This window comes from Eupeodes corollae, chromosome 1, assembly GCF_945859685.1.
Source record: "Eupeodes corollae chromosome 1, idEupCoro1.1, whole genome shotgun sequence".
NCBI classification, from domain to species: domain Eukaryota; kingdom Metazoa; phylum Arthropoda; class Insecta; order Diptera; family Syrphidae; genus Eupeodes; species Eupeodes corollae.
The window spans coordinates 75,199,420-75,219,730 of NC_079147.1; the positions used below are offsets into that span (position 1 = coordinate 75,199,420).

Here is a 20,311-nt window from a genome sequence, read left to right on the forward strand (position 1 = left end):
AGGAACAAGTTAACATGAAAAAGAAACACACAAAATTTATTAACACTTTTTTAAGTTCAATTTAAATTTTTTATTTTTTAATTACCCGCTAAGATTGCTTTATGCGCTTGAAATTCACGTCCACCTACCGCCAGTGTGACATCACTGAATTTCTCATTATCAAAAAGATTACCCAAATCCTCAGAGAGTTTACATTCGGGAACTTTGAATTGTACGATATTACTTTGACCAGAGATATTAACACTATCAGCTACAACGCTAACTTCACAAAATATAGTTAATTTATCCTCTGGCAGGAGACCGTTCGCTTCGTCCAACAGAAAATCTCGTCGGATGAATTTTTTGAAGCCCCAATCTTTGCCTTGTACGAAACGGTAAGCTCTGTAAATAAAAGAAAAAAAAATATTTTAAAAATGGCAAATCAAAAAATGAAAGATTATTATGTAAAATCCAGTCCTCCAGCTTTAGCACACCTCTCTTTGTCTGTCTATAGGCAGGTATAGATTTTATGCATTTAGGGAAAGCTAAAAGCAGCGCTAAGGCAGCCACTCGCTGATGATATAATTTGCATTGAAATAAGACCTGAAGTTACTTTTTCGCTACTGAATTTACACACGTATCTATATATGTGACTATGACTGTGACTGGTTACATTGACTGACAGCCTCTAAACGGAATAATAAATTCAAAAATTATTCAAGAATCTTTCTTTCCTTCTCGTTGGAAATGCTCAGTTCAGCTCAGCTCAACTCAGCACAGCTCAGGTTTACGATTTTGAATAAATTTCCTTGGAATTCATAGAGGGTAGGTAAGCATATGTTGTTCTTATTAAAATCGATTTGGAAATATGGTACTCTACTTATATGAATAGTTTCATAGCAGGTCGGATTTTTTGTATAAGTTTTGTATCGGAACGACATTCAGATGAGTAGTGTGTCCTTGAAATAAGAGAGTGCTAGTCTGGGTATAGTGTTTTTAATATTGATTTTATTCATATAAACTTGATGCTTAATTCTGTTAGCTTTTTATATAAGAGAATTCACGAAGTGAGTAAGGCCCTTGCAAGAAACAACAAAATTGTATTCCCGGTCAGGGATGTTTGACAATATTTTTTGTTGGAATTTGTGTTTGTAAGGTCAAAGAGACTTATGTATGTAAATATATGAAGGGAAAATAAAGTCTGGAGGAAGGAGTTTATTTTAAGAAGAAAGATTTTGAGTTGATTATAGAAATTATGCTGGGGGCTATAAAATTGATTGTTTAAGACGAACACTGATTTATTATATGTATTGGGAACTCAAACTAGCATGCTCACATTTCGCACTGCCAGTGCAGGAAAAATCGACTTAGTACAGAAATAAAACCTATCCCAATTTGTCGTCGGGAATTTGGGCAACATTTTCAGAAAATCTCACTAACTTAGGAGGTACAAGAAAAGAGCTATATACAATAAAGTGAGTTCGATGACTGGGATATTCAGCTAGTGGGAAGCGGATTAGGAAAATATAAACGTGGTGGAAAGAAGGTTTTGTCTGTGTACATTGGCTTTGACAAGAAAAGATGGAGAGTGATAAGGCATTCCACATTCGCTTTGTGCGCCTAAAGAACGAATCTGTTCGAAAGGCCCAAGTTGGGCTCAAGGGTAAACGGATGGGCATTTTTATAAGAGCGAATATTTCGGTAAAATTGATTAAGTAGAGGAATGTAACTGGCGAACAAATTTGTACTTAAGCTCGTAAGAACCAAAAATTAAACTAAATTTTTGACGAGATCCGTATGTGATCGTGTCACAAGATGGTGATGCACATACCGAAGATGTCGAAATGTTCAGTTACATTGACCCAAGTCCACTAATAAATGGTGGCAAGAGGGTATATCTCATTTTAACAATACAAGACAGGAAATCATTTATAAAAATGAGAAAAAAAGCTGGCGAAAAAGACGGAGCCCTGTGGCACACCAGTATTTATAATTTAATACAAAATTAGACATTTTTATTGAACTACTTTAAATAAAATGTTGAATACAATAAGGAAGGGATTAAGAAGTGCGAAATCCTTATGTGATCATGCTTCAAGAGATGGTTGGTCATGCACATACTGAGGATGTTAAGGTGTTCACTAATAAATGGTGGCAAGGGGTTATATCTTATTTTAACAATACAAAACAGGAGTTAATCTATAGAAATGAGGAAGAAAGCCGGCCACAAGACTGAGCCCTGGGGCACACCAGTATTTATATTTTAATAGAAAGTTAGACATTTATGGAACTGCTTGAAATAAAATGTTCAATTTGAGAAAGATAAGACAAAACGACATAGAAAGCACGCATTTTCGTAAATTAAAAATTTCCTTCGGACAAGAAACCATTCAAGACAATTCTTAAATGTTGTTAGTATTAGATGACAATTTGGTCAAGGCGCATTGCATTTGTGCTTAGAAAAAAGTTATGGCTGAATCACAAACACGCTTCAGCTTCCGCTTCAACTGCGATACGTTGGCACTGCTTCGAGGTTGCATTAAATGACATTTCTATTATTTCATCCCTCCAAAGAGCAAATATATTGTTTGTTGACATTTTTTTTTACAGCTGTTGAGCTGTCAGACAAAGCAGATGTTTAGATAATTGAATTAGAGCTTCCGTTTGGAGTCATATTACGTTACATTACGTACTTTTCCTTACTATTGTCAAACGGAACGTAAGGTCGAAGCTCCATTGTGATTACATGCATTTAATTCCTATGGCAGAACAGCCGAAGCTGAAGCGTGTTTGTGATTCAGCCATTAAGGCGACAAAAAATATCCCGGGGAAAATTAAATTTCCCTGAAAATTCTTTAGAGGAAATTTATGTTTTACTGTTCAAGAGGCTTAAAAATTAAGGAGGAAAGGAACGATTAAAATTATGTTTAAAATAAAACCTGACACTTTAATTGGACTGGAATATAGAATCATTTTTAAAAAGAAACTTTTTTTATTGTACAATGAAATAATTGGCTTAGGAAGGTTGAAAGTCTCACAAATTAATATCAGTGCGTAGTAGCTGGAGAACTTTAAAATGTTCAAATATAAATATAAAGACAAATTATAAAATTAAATTTACCTCTGTGATTCCATTGCTTTGGTTTCTTCTCGTTTAGCATTTAATATAGAAAATTTAAATTTGGCTCTTACTTCTGATTTATTACACGATACTAATAGTAGATATAGGGATAAGTAATCTTTGCTTTCTTCATCTAAACCTTTTGGATTAACTCGTAAACACCTTTTGAAAAAAAATAAATATACATTTAATTAATTTGAAATAAAATTAAAATCAAAATTAAAAGTTACCATTTTAATTTGTCATTAGCACCCGCGGAGAATGTGGATGATTTAAGGACTTCGCCCATTTCTTCACGGCAAAAACTAAAATTATTTATAGTCCACATATAGCTGAATTTAACCACTTTCACCTGAAATCATTAATAAAAAAAAATGTATGTTCGTTAAAAATAAATTATTTTTCAATTTAAAATTTATTTTATTAAAGGTTAATTTGTATGAAGATATACGAGTATAAGAAAAAGCTCTTAAGCTAGATTCTATGTCTGACTTTCACTAAAGAGAAATTGGGATTGATCAATATTAAGTTATTAAAGATACAAATTAACGTGTATCAAGTACATAAAGGGTCATTCGGTTTGTGTTTTATTTGACTGTTATTTGACGCTTGTCAAACTCATCCGTCATTTGAAGTGTCATAATATTAGTTAAATGTTTGACATAAGGCAGGTTCCGATGTGTACAGGGACTTATAAGTAAGACAAGTATCCAGTGTTTGATTGGCCAGCGGCCAAAAAATTGCCTTCTTTAATTGTAAGGCAATTTTTACGGAAAGTTACGTCAATAAAAAAATTCCCTAAACACACAGTCAATTCCACTTGTGTCAAAATGACGGCTAATCATAATTTTTCATTTCACTGAAGGCTGAACTTAATTACTTTGTGATTCAATCCTTAATTGGAAGGCAACTTTTTTTTAAAGTTACAACAAGAAAAATTTACCTAACCACAAATTTTTTATTTAACTGAAAGCAAAACTTTATTACTTTGTGATTAAAATATTTCCAACGAAATTTCATTTAATGTTTTATGTAAAAGGGTTCCTTGTCAAATTGAAAAAAAGTAATATTTCTTTAAAAGACAAATTATAAGTCCAGATGGACTTGAACTTTCCTAAGAAGTGTTTTGTAGACAAATATGTTTTTGTTAGTTTTCGCGCGATCAACTGAAGGTAGAGGTAAGTGAAGTAAAGTTCCGAATTTGAAGTTTATGACACTTGGTCTAAATAAACGGAAAAAGAATGGAGTTGACTGCAAATGAGGTCTCTCAAGTTGTCTGAATCTGCCCATTGGCTGCGTTCAATCTCAGACAGATAGGGTATGTAGGTATCTGACAGAACAGCTGGTTCAACACATTTTTGAATTTCAAGGAATGGATATCCTTTCCAACACGAGATTGAACGTAGCCATTGTAAATTGCTAGCGCTACCATTTGACACTTGTCAAACTCAGCTGTCATTTGAATTGTCAAAATTTTATCTGAATGTTTGAGACATTTACAACATGGTTTGCTTAGGACTCTGTATTTTTAATAGGACTTGCGTTTTATAGCCCTTTAGTACTTCGAAATGAAAGTTTATCTTTTAGAAAGTGCTGAAGAGCTCTCAGATTGAGTTATATGATTAAAGTCAGATGATTCCTGCAATAATGAGTAATGCGGAAGTGTTTCATTTCGTTTTTAATGATTCTTTTCTATCGAGGTGAAATTATGTTTAAAAAAAAAGTGGCACTTAATTTGACATTTAACTGATTCTAATGGTGTTAAGATCTGTTTCATTACATTTTAAGGAAGACTTCGGTTAAAGTAAAGGTGTTTTTTTCAATAGATTTTAAAATGTACTCTAATGTCAATATTTCAAACAATTAGCGTTCCTATGAGGCGGAGTTAAAAGGTGTTTAAAAAGGTGACACTTAATTTGATATCTTACAGATTCCATTGGTGTTTCATTTCGTTTTTAATATCGACTTAATTTTATGTTTCTTTTCTATGGAGGTAAAGTTAGAAGGTGTTTAAAAAAAGTGACACTTAATTTGACATCTAACAGATTCCAGTGGTTTTAAGATCTGTTTGATGACTTTTTATGGAAGACTTAGGTTAAAGTAAAAGTTTTTTTCAATAGATTTTAAAATTTATTTTAATGCCAATATTTTAAACAACTAGCGTTCCTATGGAGGCGGAGTTAAAAGGTGTTTAAAAAAGTGACACTTCATTTGACATCTTGCAGATTTTATTGGCGTTTCATTTTGTTTTTAATATCGACTTAATTTTATAGTTCCTTTCAATGGATGTGAAGTTAGAAGATGTTTAAAAAAAAGTGACAGTTAATTTGACATCAAACAGATTCCATTGGTGTTAAGATCTGTTTGATGACTTTTTTAAGGAAGACTTGGGTTATAGCAAAGGTGTTTTCTCAATAGATTTTAAAATGTACTCTAATGTCAATATTTCAAACTGTCAAAATGCCCTGTAGTGCCCACCTGATTTTTCTAACAGTAACCAAAAAAAAATTCAATTACTCAATACATCAGCATCATCTTGATTGATTCATGAGTTGGATAAACAAAAGTTTGTTAATTACACAAAATATTTATAAGATGCTAAGGTATGCCAAATAAAAATAAATATATTCATTTAACTTGCATCAACATTTATGCAGAAAGAAAAAAATTAAAAAAAAGAAACAATAAAACTCTCCCTTCGTTTCGTTTCACTTTGAATAATTGTTTGCTGTTTTATTGTTTTATAAATATAGTTTCACTTCATGCCTATTGATCTGAAACTCTCAACTAACTGAATTTGTTTCTATACTAATTTGTTTATACTTTTTGTGGATGGCGGCCTGGCACAGCGCAGCGCGGCTTGGAGGCCATTATAAACATTTCCAATTATACCTACGAAGAAACGAGCTACAATATCTCGCGGATAAAGAGAAATTTTCGAATTTCAAAATATGTATCTCTTAGATAACACATAGAGGTAATAAATTCTATGTTTTTTTTTTGTTTATACAAGTGAAGGGTGATTAAAATAAAGTTGCGCGGGCAAAGGTAAAAAAACAAAAACACAAAATAATGAACCAAAAAAGATTTCAATTACAACAAATAAGAAAAAGATACGATTTTGTATCTTACGACGTTACAACCGAGCACGTTTGCTTTCATTTTTTGTTTGGTTTGGTTCCCTTAAGCAAACCCCCCCCCGCAACACCCCCTCCTGCCAGACTGTAAACATTTATGAAGCGAGCAACATTATTACATAATTTAAAAGACACAAAAACTGACGCTTAAATGGATGGAGGAGTGTAGCAACATTTCTATGCTGATGCTAAAGCTGGTTGATGCTGCTAATGTTGTAGTTGTTTTTGTTGTTGTTTTTGTGTTAATCTCTAGTCAAGACTTTATGGAAGGAAGGTATATTTCTTAACATTTTATAATTTGAAATGAGCTGAGCTGAGCCTGTCTATGATCCATGGAGGTTTTACGCAATAAATCGGTGCCGCTGCGATTATTGCTGATATGGTGGTAGTAGGAAGGTGGTGGTACAATATGTATGTAGCTTACAATATGGAGCCTAAAATATCAAGCCTTTGCTTAGGAAATTAGAGACATAAAGGCAATACTCATGTTAAATGTACAAATGTTAACTCTCAAGCTCGTTTATCGTTGTTGTTGGCGCTGTCGTCGTTGGCGCTGTTGTCGTTCGAGTTGTTGTCGTCGTTGGTGGCGCTGGTGATGGTGTGGTGGTTTGGTTTCTCGGTACAACTTAACAAGGCTTTCAAAATAGTTTTGCAATCCTTTTGACAGTTTTATTTTTCGTTTTTTTTTTTAGATTAACTGCAATAAAGCGCTCATGCTCATTTATACATGACTTCAAAGTTGGTGTATAAAGCGTGAGTGATACAAATAAAATGAAGCTAAACAAAAAACACAAAAAAAAAAGGGAAAATGGTGAAATATACGCCCGAAAGTAAGTAACCGTATTTGCCAGCATTAAAAGGAGACTTTCACTTTGTTTTCTCTCTCTCCCGTGCTGTTGCTTTGGGTTGCTTTTATTTTTAGCCTTTTCAAGTTTTCTGGACTTTTGTTTATTTGGATTTTTTTTTCTTTTTGTTTTCAATCGGTTAAAAATGTCAAAAGAAAAACAAAATCGTTTGACTGATGGATATTTCACATTATTTCGATATATTTAATTTGATTTGAAAGTTATCCTGAATTATAAATGAGATAAATTATCATTTGTATGTGAAAATGTAAGTGGATTTTGTATTGAATAGGAAATACATTAACAAACGTCAACACAATTACTTTGTTGAATCTGACATTTCCCAAGCTTAGGTTTTACTTCAGTTTTAAGTTTGACAGAACATTTTATTAAGAAAACAAACAGGTTTTGTATGAAATTTTATTGATACACTTATTAACTTGTCAAGAATCAGAAGAGCAAAGAATTCACTCCGAAATAAGAAATTCACACGATGAATTTGTATGGATTTAATGACATTTTAAAGCTACATAAATAGTTTAACCTATAAAATGAATAAATTAAGTGCCGCAAAAGTCCGTTCAGAACTAGGGCTTAGTGACTACGACTCTTAACCATTCATGTCAGCTAGTAATGTTGTCAGGAATGGAGTTTAATCTATTACAAGCAAAAACTTCCCTTTAACAACATATATAATATGAGTTCAGTTTTTGACGTTTGTAAAGTTCGTGATGTCTTTTCTTTGTCTTTTCAAACTTTGACAGTTGGTAGAAGAAAAAATTAACTTGTTTGTTATGAGAACATCCAAATGGAAACCATGTAAGAGACGTTTATACAGTTCCCTTAGGTAAGCATTCTTTGTCTTTTCATATTTTGACAGTTCCTTAAAAAAAGGTGAATTTAATTTGTTTGTGACTTTGGGAGGACTTTTAATTTGGAATCTTGATTTTGACGGTATATTTAGCAACGGTAAACATTTCTAGGAATGAGTTAACAAATACAAAATCATTTGATATCCTTCCCTTTGTGTCAGATGTCGAAGTTCACGAATTGAATTTGTTTGTGCATAATCGTCACTGACATTTGGGAGAGCTTCCAAATTAGAATCTTGATTTTGACGGGCTATTTAGCGACGACGATACAAATTTCTATTTATGAGTTAACGAAATAAAAAAATATTTGATTTCATTCCCTTTATGTCAGATGTCAATATTCACAAAGTTCCTCATAAACAAGCTTGCTATGTCTTTTCATATTTTGACAGTTCCTTGAAAAAAGGTGAATTGGATTTGTTTGTGCATAGCCGTCACTGACATTTGGGAGAACTTCCAAATTAAAATCTTGATTTTAACGGTCTATTTAGCAACGGTAGACATTTCTAGGCATGAGTTAAGCAAATACAAAATCATTTGATGTCCTTCGCTTTATGTCAGATGTCGACGTTCACGAAGTTCCTCATAAACAAGTCTGCTATGTCTTTTCATATTTTGACAGTTCCTTGAAAAAAAGGTGAATTGGATTTGTTTTGTGCATCTGCTAAGCGTCACTGACATTTGGGAGAACTTCCAAATTGGAATCTTGATTTTGACAATCTATTTAGCGACGGTAAAAATTTCTATTTATGAGTTAAGCAAATACAAAATCATTTGATGTCCTTCCTTTTATGTCAGATGTCGACATTCTCGAAGTTCCTTATAAACAAATTTGCTCTGTCTTTTCATATTTTGACAGTTCCTTGAAAAAAGGTGAATTGGATTTGTTTGTGCATAGTCGTCACTGACATTTGGGAGAACTTCCAAATCTTGAGTTTGACAATCGATTTAGCGACGGTAAAAATTTCTATTTATGAGTTAAAGAAATACAAAACCATTTGATTTCCTTCCCTTTATGTCAGATTTCGACGTTCACTAAGTTAATCATAAACAAGCTTGCTCTGTTTTTGTTTTTCATATTTTGACAGTTAATTGAAAAAAAGATAAAATGCGTTTGTTTATGCATAGCTGTCACTGAATTTCGGGAGAATTTCGTAATTGAAATTTTGAAATAAAAGGTCTGTTAGAAATTGGTAATGTGTACTTATGAGTCGCTTATTATAAAAACGTATGTTGTTAAATGAATTGGAAATTTTAAGGTTTTAATTTAAGCCTGCCAATTTTAATCCATTTAAACTTCAAGAAGATTATTACATGTTCAAAATTAGGACAGTTTAACCAGGAATTACTTCCGAAAGTAAAGTAAGACAAACCTGTAATTTATTACAATTTGAATTCCTTTTTCGAATTTTTGTTTTATGTAATCCACTCTTAAATGTAACGGCACTTATAAAATTCAATTACAAAGTGAAAATTAGTTTATTACCTGTTGCAAAAAAAAAACAACAACAACAAAACAAAAAATATGCACCTTATGTTATCAATTTGTTGTTTCTGATGCTGATCTGATCAGCAATCTCACACCTGCTGCTGTTTCTGTTGTCCAAGTCCAAAATACCAATTTCCATTAATTGAACAAGTGCTTATACAAGGTTTTAACTTTTACTCTTAACCAAAAAAAAAGTAATAATAACAAGAATGGAATATAAAACCGCTGCAATATCAAAAACATGCATAAAGGGCCCCCAATTATTATTATCTTTTTTTTTAAGTTTTTTTTTATTGAAAACACAAAGAGATAAATTATATTATGGATATCCTTCGCACGCGATATTATAATTTGTTTCATATCAAAACCAACACACATGGTGGCTACTTCAATTTATTGTTATTTATATGTATCTAGATACATATCCGTCCATATCCATGTCCATCTCGATATCCATTGTTCCACTACTGAATTGAATATTTCAATTTTTTCATTACTTATTGCTTTCAATTTATACAAAAAAGTAAAAAAAAAAACACCGTGTAGCCTTTAAATGAGTTAAAAATAAAGAAACTTTTCCTTTAAGTGCATATACAGCTGCAGTCAAAGAAATAGAACCGAAAAACATCATCAACTTTGGAACTACGAGTTACCCTTATGAAATCAATTAGAGTTTAATGGCTGAATCACAAACACGCTTTAGCTTCGGCTTCGTCTGCGTTACGGTGCTTCGAGGTTGCTTTTCTATTATTTCATCCGTCCTAAGAGCAAATATTTAGTTTGTTGACATTTTTTACAGCTGTTGAGCTGTCAGACAAAGCAAATGTTCAGCAAGCTTCCGTTTATAGTCACATTACGTAACATTACGTTATTTTCTTACGATTGTCAAACGAAAAGAGAGATCGAATTGTAAAAATAGGTTTCAAATTTAATTTCTCAAATGAAATGAAAATGACAGCTTATATTACAAACATTTTTATCGTTAAAAATATTTTGAAATACATTTCAGTCCTACTTTTTTGACCGGAACTGTACGTACAAATACATACATACGTAGCATGCATCTGTTTTCTCTCAAATAAGTGCCCTACCTTACCGATACCAACACTATATAGTTTATTGCAAAACCAACTTGAGGATACCTTGAAGAAATCTCCAATGAAATACAAAAAAAAAAAAAAAAAACAAAGAAACAAAATATTTATAAATCAAGGATGTCTAGGTACTTAAGATATGTACTTGGATCAAATGAAGGCTGTCCCTTCACTTCGTCGCGTCGTCGTCAGTTGGTAGGTCGTTTCAATGAAAAAATAAGTAATTTATGCGTAGAGCTATAGATTTTTTTTCATTTTACTTTCATGTTTTTTTATTTTACCTTCCTGTTGTTTTTTCTTTTAATTGAAATTGGAGATTTTATAAAAGCTTTTTATTGTGTGTACGCAAGACTTGAGTTTATTTTTAAACTTAATTTTTTCTTTATTGCTGACGAAAAGGAGTAATCCCTTAATAATTTCTAACTATTTATAAAAAAGCACTCAACAAAATTTTCTTTTGAGTTTTATGTCAATTTTAGCTTCGAATGACAGTTATTCAAAAAGCTTTGACAGGTCTTTGAAATTATAGATTCTTGTGACACATAATTTACTGTCCCTTTACGATAAGAGATCTGGATCTGGATAATTGGGAATGTATCCTATTGGCATTAAGAATGACAGTTTGAAAATTTAATTGTTAATTCAAAACTACATTACCCACAAACTAACTAATCAATGTTGTAAGACTTCATTTAATTTGACATTTCCGTTGTTTTCGCCATTCTTAATACAAAAAAGCAGTACATGATAAAATATATGACGTTTAAATGTGACAGTTATTTAAAAGGATTTGATAGGTCTTTGAAATTAAAGATTCTTGTGACACATAATTTACTGTCCCTTTACGATAAGAGATCTGGATCTGGATAATTGAGAATGTATCCTATTGGCATTAAGAATGACAGTTTGAAAATTTAATTGTTAATTCAAAACTACATTACCCACAAACTAACTAATCAATGTTGTAAGACTTCATTTAATTTGACATTTCCGTTGTTTTCGCCATTCTTAATACAAAAAAGCAGTACATGATAAAATATATGACGTTTAAATGTGACAGTTATTTAAAAGGATTTGATAGGTCTTTGAAATTAAAGATTCTTGTGACACATAATTTACTGTCCCTTTACGATAAGAGATCTGGATCTGGATAATTGAGAATGTATCCTATTGGCATTAAGAATGACAGTTTGAAAATTTAATTTTTAATTCAAAACTACATTACCCACAAACTAACTAAGGAATGTTGTAAAACGTCATTTAATTTGACGTTTCCATTGTTTTTGCCATTTTTAACAACAAAAAAAAGCACTACGTGTTAAAATAGATGACGTTTAAATGTGACATTTCACAAGTATCTGCAACGTAAAACCGAAACTTCAGAAATGCATTATATTTATTTTTGTGTAACAAGTGGATAAAACTACAGATGACTGAAACAGAAGAGCAAGATTTAAAAAGACTTTTATTTTAAGGAATTGGACAGATTGGCACACAATGATTCGGAGTGGGCTTCGTCTCCGCTTGAGGAGCCTCTCGCTATAATCGGATGATCCTCCATCCATTTCATGCAAGCGAACGAACAAACTAATTCCAATCGTATTATTTGACAGACAGTTCACAGAAACAAAAAATGTGATTTGAATGCGTTCAAAAAATGGAACAGAACATCCATTTGCATGTTCGAAAATCTAATTCACAATAACGAATTGTGGAACACCTAAATTCCCTTTCGCAAAGTGTATTCACAATAAGTGAAGTGCAGAACATGGTCGTCAGAGGTTGTTTTTTTTAAAGCACTATTCACATGAGCACGACCAACGACCAACGAATGAACGAACATTCGTCGATTTTGACATTTCTTTCACATGAGAGTTTTTTAATTCGTCGCGAATGAATAAACAAGAATAATTATTTTAGGTTAAGTACGCGTTATTATTTTATTCGTTGCGAGTGTGGATAAAGTGGAACGAGAATAAAGTTTGACAGTTCGTATCAACTAAAATTTTTTTTGCGACGAATAAATTTGTTTTCTTAAATTTATTAATATATGATATTGAAAAGTAAAAGTTTGCTTCATAAATCAAATAGAAACTATGTTGCTATCGTTTTGTTAAGAATTTGTGTGGAAATATGTCTTCAAACGTATATAAATTCACATTTTGTAATTCATTCGGCGCGCGTTCGTTTGTCGCGCTCATGTGAATACTGCTTAAGCGTTTATGCTCTTTTTATTTTCGACAGCGCCATCTATAACTTTCGTGCAGCGTTTGTGCTGATTAAATAATTAAATTAAATCTTCTGGATTTTAGAGTGTTTTTGCAACTTGCTGATTGCAAAGATAATTGAAACGTCAAAACTCAATACGTCAAAATAAAAAAACATGAATGAACTAAATCTTCTGTATTTTGGAGCGTTTTTTAAAATTTCTGAACGAAAAGACTATTCAAACGTCAAAACTTAATACGGTAAAATAAACAAAAACAATTATGAGATGTCAAACGAGACCAAAAATCCAAACGTAGTTATTAAACACGCCAACAATTTAAAGATCTTATTCTTAATACTTAAAGTCTGTTCTTCTGTATTGGAGGTGTTTTTGCAAATTGATGAACGAAAAAAGATAATTTAAAAAGACAAAACTCAATGCGTCAAAAAAATAATTATCAGATGTCAAATTAAAATAAAAATCCCGGCAAAATTGTCAAAATTCTCAAGACTCAAAGTCTGTAACTTAAGTTTGTGATCTTTTTATATGCGACAGCGCCATCTAACGCTTCTAACGCTTTCGAACGGATAATTTGAGAAATGACATTTTATGACAATAATTACTCTTGGAGAATTTGTCAATTCCTTGCAAGAGGCAGCACCTGAGGATTGAACCCAAGACCTCTATCATGAAAGTCCAACGTACTAATCATCACGGGTACCTTGCAAATTGCTGAACGGAAAAATATAATTGAAACGTCAAAACTCAACACGTCAAAAATACAATTTTTAGATGTCAAATGAAAACAAAAATCAACACACTGTTACCAATCAAAAAAACATCTAAAGTTGGATCTTTTGTATTTGAGAGTTTTTGCAAATTGCTAAACGAACAAAGATATGTAATTGAAACGTCAAAACTCAATACGTCAAAAAAATAAATATCAGATGTCAAATTAAAAAAAAAATCCAAACACGTCAAAATCTAAAGTTGTTCTGTATTTGAGTGTTTTTGCAAATTGCTGAACGAACAAAGATATTTAATTGAAAAGTCAAAACTCAATACAGTACTGTCTGGGTAGCGTGAACACTGGACTGCGTGAACACCTGGCTCGCATGAACACCAATTGTTTTATACAGCGCACTCTATAGCGTGAACAACAAAAACCTCGATAGCATGAACAACTTATTTATGCTCCTATTTAGGGGATTTCCCTTTATTTAAGAAATCGTACTTTTACTCACACGTACAAACACATTTTTGCATCGCATACTCCGTTGCTATAAAAAAACGATTCACTTTTGAATACGTGAAACTAGCTTCTGTTTGTATGCTTCTTTTCTTTGAATTTTGTTTTTCGTCTATCAAGTTTATTTAACGTGCAACAATGTTAACAAAAAAACCAAAGTTCTTGTCGTTGAAAGAAAAAGGTGATATTATCGCGAAACTTGAAAGAGGTGTAGCCCCATCCATTTTATCCCGGGAATATTCTGTCGCAAAATCTACAATTTCGGCCATAAAAAAAAATAAGGATAAGCTCCTTAAAGTGGTGGCCACTAGCCAAATCAGCTCCCTAAAAAGAAAAACTTCAAAACAGGGTGAGTACCCTCGCATGGAACGGATGCTTTATAAATGGTTCTTGAAGCAACGTCAAAAGAATCTACCAGTTGGTGGTGAGATGCTAAAAGAAAAGGCCAAATTGTTGCACGAAAAACTAGAAGAGGAAGTAGGCTTCAATGCTAGTTCTGGTTGGCTAGATGGATTCAAATCACGTTTTGGTGTTCGGCTTCTTAAAATCTGTGGAGATCACAGCGCAGTTGCACCATTCAAAAATAATTTTGCGAAGACTATCCATGAGCTTCAGCTATCTCAGAACCAAATTTATAACGCTGATGATTAGGGTTTGTTTTGGAAGTTGTTGCCTGAAAAAACGTATGTGGCTAGAGGAGGAAAAACTGCTCCAGGTAGAAAAGTTGAAAAAGCCAGAATTACATTCTTAGCATGCACTAACGCTACTGGTCTTCACAAAATTAAGCCGATGATCATTGGAAAATCCAAAAAAACTCGTTGCTTCAAAAATTTTGACATTCCTGTTGATTACCGTAGCTCCAAGAATGCATGGATGACTACCGATATTTTCAAAGATTGGTTTCATAATTTATTTGTAAAATAAAACTTCAATTAAAGTATACAGAAACTGTTGTCAAAGTGTGTTTTTCTTGAAGGGTAAAATATTGGATAGTGTGAACAACCTGGTTTGCATGGACAGTCTGTGCAATAATTAGTTCACGCTATCCAGACAGCACTGTAAGTCAAAAAAATAAATATCAGATGTCAAATGAAAACAAAAATCCAAACACGCCAAAATTGTCAAAATGTAACTCTGGAGTCTCTAGGCTGTTTGTTTTTTTTTTTAACGGTTCGTGGAAACTTAAGTGTATGCTTTTATGTATGTATTACAGCGCCATAGTACAAATGAAAAAATGAGAGCTACTTCCTTATGATAAACTTTCAAATAATCTCCCATCGAAGTATCACATTCCAGCAACTTTGTAAATTAAACAAAACAAAGAAAACAATCAAAATTCAATATCAAATTAAATAAAGAGAAAAAAAAGTCTCCACTCTCTAAAGTCCAATATCAATACAATAATGATAATGATATGATGGTGAAAATGTTGCATTTAAAAATCCGTATTTTCTCCTTCAATTAATTTTCATCCAAACTATGGATAGATACTTTCCACTTTCTTCTATCTCTATAGAGAGTGGCTATCGTTGTTGTCGTCGAGTCGCGTTTGTTTCATCTAACTCAATAAAACAAAACCGCATAAAGCTGTTGTAGGCTTTGTGTTATATAGGAAAGTTATACTATTAAGTTTAACTTTAAACTATTACGACATAAGATACACCGCCTTTGAAAAAAGTTTCAAATATACACCAACAACAACAATCTAAAAACTCTCAAGTCACAAGTCGCAAGTTTTGAGGCAAAGGCAAAGACAAACGCAAACAATGAAGTTGGTTTTTCTTTATTGTGTGAATGTCTCTTCGTATGCATTTCTCTTCCTTATAAACTTCCAAGTCTCAAAAAGAGATATTTTTTAAACAAGTAAATTCATATAATCGTGCGCGACTATAAAAATTATTGTTTTCTTTTATTTTTATTAAATCTTGTTATAAAAAGATACATTTGTATCTTTTGGATACATCATTCGTCGACGCGTCGTCGGTCGGTCGAATGAATATTATGCAGATGAACTCATTGATGCTAAGACATGAGGGGCTACTACTTTATACAGTTTCGTATAGTTTGTACATTTAGAAAGGGTGGACCTATCGTCGATACGGTGCCCTTCTTAAGACTCATCAGGTCGTCGTCGCCACCACCGCCCACATCGTCGTGACGACACACTCGGCGACTCATTCGAATCCAACCATAACCAAACTTTGCCAACACAAAATAAAATAAAAGGAACATCCACTTCCGTACTTTCTTCGCCATCATCATCAGCATCGTGGATCCATGGTCGAGAGGGAATGATTCATTGGGGGGATAAAACAACAACAACAAAAATAAAAAGAAGAGTAATTCAATAAATCAACCGCCTTGTGTGGCTGTGGCAGCAGTTTAGTTATACCGATGCCACAAAATGTTGTTGCCAGAGTGACCCAAGCTTCAGCAGCTTAACGTTTGGCACATTATTCGATTTTCATATCAAAAGAAGCAACAAAATAAAAAAACGAGTGAAGTAATTTTATTCAAATTGATTTGAATGAAGGAGAAATTGTATTTCAAGCGTTTCTCTTTACAGCAGCAGAAGCAGAAGCAGAAGATTGATCTGTATCCAAGGCTTTTGTGTACATTATTGATAGATAGTTCTCATCCAATGACTACCTAATTAGGTCAAAATAGGTTATTAGAATGTTTAACCATAATTATGGCTTTGAATATGAATATGATGACGAAGTTGCTATAACGCCCATGTAAGGAAATGGTTATGAATTTTTCTCCTCTCAATTAGCTGCCACTCATAAAAATGTTATATGTTTTTTTTTTTAACCGATTAAGGCCCCATCTATGAACAAGTTATGGAATTTAATTGAAAACATGATTAAAGAATTTTTTTACTATAACCTATGAAATATTATATTTCATAATGTAGAAAGATAATATTGAATTCAATGCCATATTTATACAAATTAAATTGAGATATTAGTTTAGAAATTATTTTTAATATGATTGTCAAGAGCGAGATCAAATAATTCATCATACTATTCACATTATGGAGCATTTTTTTGTGTGTTACATAATTGAAATGTGCTATATGGCAATAATTATAGTAAAAAATAAACTTGAAAAAAGGTCAGCTATTGATGTTCTCGTCCTCATTTAAATTGATTTAAAAAAAAATACATTTAGAGCTTAGGTGATTAATTGACATCTGACATTGCTTTTAAGGTCACATTAGTGACATTTCTATATCGATTCGTTTTGAAACTTAATAGCTTTTGGAATTGTACTCGTACGTATCTTTGTTGGTTGTTGCCCTAAATTACAAAACTTTAAGAACTCCTTGACAATATATATTTGTATAAATGAAATTTAAAGTGAATAATATCCTAGTGTGAAAGGGGGCTAAAGAGCTAAAGGTTGACGTTAAGGTCGTTTCACAATAGAATAGTTCCGAAAAAGTAATAGAATTCGGTGAGTACAAGATACCCTGAATTAAATTTCGGAAGGTTTGAAAATTCTTGTAAATATAAATTTTCTTATAATAATTTTGAAATTGTTTGTATTTTTACCATTTACTGCATTTTTAATTTTTAAACTTAAAAGAAAAATATAAAAAAGCAACATTTCCACATCAGGAAAACTTATTTTAGACTTCATATTCAACGTCTAAGGCAAAAAGTAAACAGTTTTCCTAAAAACATAATTTGAAAATATAATATATAAAAGAAATATGTAAAAACTTGTTCTACATATGCATCTAGTGTTCATTCTGTTGACAGCTCATATGTCAAAACAAAATAAACTTAAAAAGACGTGCGCACATGCAAATTTAACCGTTAACAAAGCAAAAATATAAAAATAAAGCATGTTTTAATTTATAAATCTAAGAAAATGTATACATTTTTAAACTTTAATATTTAAATAAATTTACGGTGAATTCTAAAGCCTATTATAATATTCATTTAGATAACATAATTTCGCTGAATGCATTCATTTTTGCATTACATTTAATAGAACTGTCAGTCAAACTAAAATTTTGTTTTCATGGAAAGCAGTCTCAGTATTAAGATACCTGTTATTTTATTTTAATGAAAATCAGTCTCAGTATTAAGATACCTTTAAGTTATATGACACTTGGTGAAATTAAACCTTTTGATTGAATAACTTGTGTTTAACCCATAAAATATTTGTGGTTTGTCGTCTACCTGGCAATTTAATTCAATAATTACATATGTTTGATAATTTGATAATAAATTGATATTTAATAGTAAAATACTTTTGGATTTCAAATTTATTTGCCAACTATTGATTTAACGTATAATTGGCTTTATATTGACGTTTCTTTGCGTTTTTAGAAATGTCAAAAGACGATTAGCCATTGAATTTAGTACTGAATTTCAGATGTAATCGTACGTTTATAGGAAATCAAGTTTTTCGCCAAAATATTCTTATTAAATGTCACAAACAAACATCATCAAACTTTGTATGACAGATGATGATATACCTTTAAATGCATTGCGTGCATACGAGTATGTATATCGTTGTTGAATGCAAGATATTTAATGGTTTGTGTTTACTGCCAACGAATGCATTCAGAGAATTCAATTAGTTTTTGATGATCTTTTATGTTAATTTTGGTTTGACATTCTTCATGAAAAATAAAGTAATTACAGTTGACAGATTAGCAATTAGCATTTGGAGTATTCACAATCTTTAGCATATTTTATAAAGTTTAAATGAAATGCATTAGCTTTTACTCCGAAAAATGGATCTAATCTTGTGTGACAGCTAATATACCTTTTAATGCAATGCGTACGTGCGTATATCGTTTGTTGAATGCAATAAATTTAATAGGTTGTGTATACTACCAACGACTGCATTCAGAGTGTTGAACGATTTTTTGTTATATTTTTAATGTGAATTTCGGTTGACATACTTCATGGAAAATAAAGTAATTACACTTGGCAGTTTATTCGGACAGTACTCGGAATATTCATAATCTTTAGCATATTTTATAAAGTTTAAATGAAATGCATTAGAGATGAACCTATTTATAAATCAAAAGTTTTTACTCCGAAAAATGGATAGCGGATTTTTGACAGATTTTACCCTTTTTTGTCTTGATTTTTCATCTAACTTTCAATGACAACTAATATACCTTTAAATGCATTGTGTACATCGTTTGTTGAATGCAAGAAATTTAATGGGTTGTTTATTCTGTCAACGAATGCATTCAGAGTATTCAATGAGTTTTTGTTGAATTGAGAATTTCGGTTGACATTCATTATGAAAAATAAAGTAATTACACTTGACAGTTTATTCGGACAGTATTCGGAGTGTTCATAGTCCTTAAAGTTTAAATGAAATGTATTAGGGATACAACTATTTATAAAGCATAGCAAAAGCTTTTAATCCGAAAAATGGATATTGTCTTTTGACAAGTTTTAAACTTTTCTTTTGATTTTGCAAAAATAAATGAATTCAGGAGTAGAAAATAATAATCCGAATAATGAATGGAAGCAACTTTTTTGCGCTTTAAGTCTTTGAAGTATGGAAAACATGAAAACGAAGCGAATTTGTTTATACTCCGAAAAATCGGTAGTGGATTTTTGACAGGTTTAAACTTTTTTTTTTGATTTTTCAATAATGAATAAATTCAGGAGTATATAATATCACTCCTAATAATCAATGGAAGTATCTTTTTTGCGCTTTAAGTCTTGGAAGCATGGAAAACGTGGAAACGACGTGAATTTTGCATATAGCTTTTGTATGTTTGTTTTTACTCCGAAAAATGGATATTGAATTTTTGACAGGTTTTTCACTTATTTTTTTGAATTTGCAATAATGAATAAATCCAGAAGTAGTAAATATCACTCCGAATAATTAATAGAAGTATCTTTTTTACGCTTTAAAGTCTTCGAAGTATGGAAAACGTCAAAAAAAGGCGAATTTTAATTTCGCTTTTGTGTGTTTATTTACACAAATTTGATTTTAAAATGATACAAAAAAGCTGTATAGAGCATGTCATTAAAAATGTAACAAAATCTAATACTCCGAAAAAAGGATTTTGTTTTATTTTTGACATGTTCAACTAATGTTTTGATTTTGCAAATAATAAATTCAAAACAATAATAATTAATTACACGAATGGAAAATACCACTCCGCATAACCAGTGCATAAAGCATATCATTAAAAATGTTACAAAAGCTAATACTCCGAAAAGTTGATTTCCTTTTGATTTTTGACATTTCCTTTTCGTTTTTTTTTTAATTTAACGAATAATGAGTTCAACCCCATAAGGAGTAGAACAAATAACTCCGAACATCT

General features: G+C 31.6%; 1 protein-coding gene across 5 annotated transcripts in view; it reads right to left on the bottom strand.

The window, feature by feature from the left end:
• The window catches only part of LOC129953797 (protein roadkill), a 448,090-nt gene that overhangs the window by 6,556 nt on the left and 421,223 nt on the right, over positions 1–20,311 (bottom strand). For all 5 annotated transcript variants that reach the window (XM_056067262.1, XM_056067263.1, XM_056067260.1 and 2 more), the window contains 3 exons: positions 3,331–3,452; positions 3,101–3,262; positions 86–381 (listed from right to left, as the gene is read on the bottom strand). In XM_056067262.1, the coding sequence (XP_055923237.1) occupies positions 86–381; positions 3,101–3,262; positions 3,331–3,452 (580 nt within the window). The remainder of the gene's footprint in view (positions 1–85; positions 382–3,100; positions 3,263–3,330; positions 3,453–20,311) is intronic.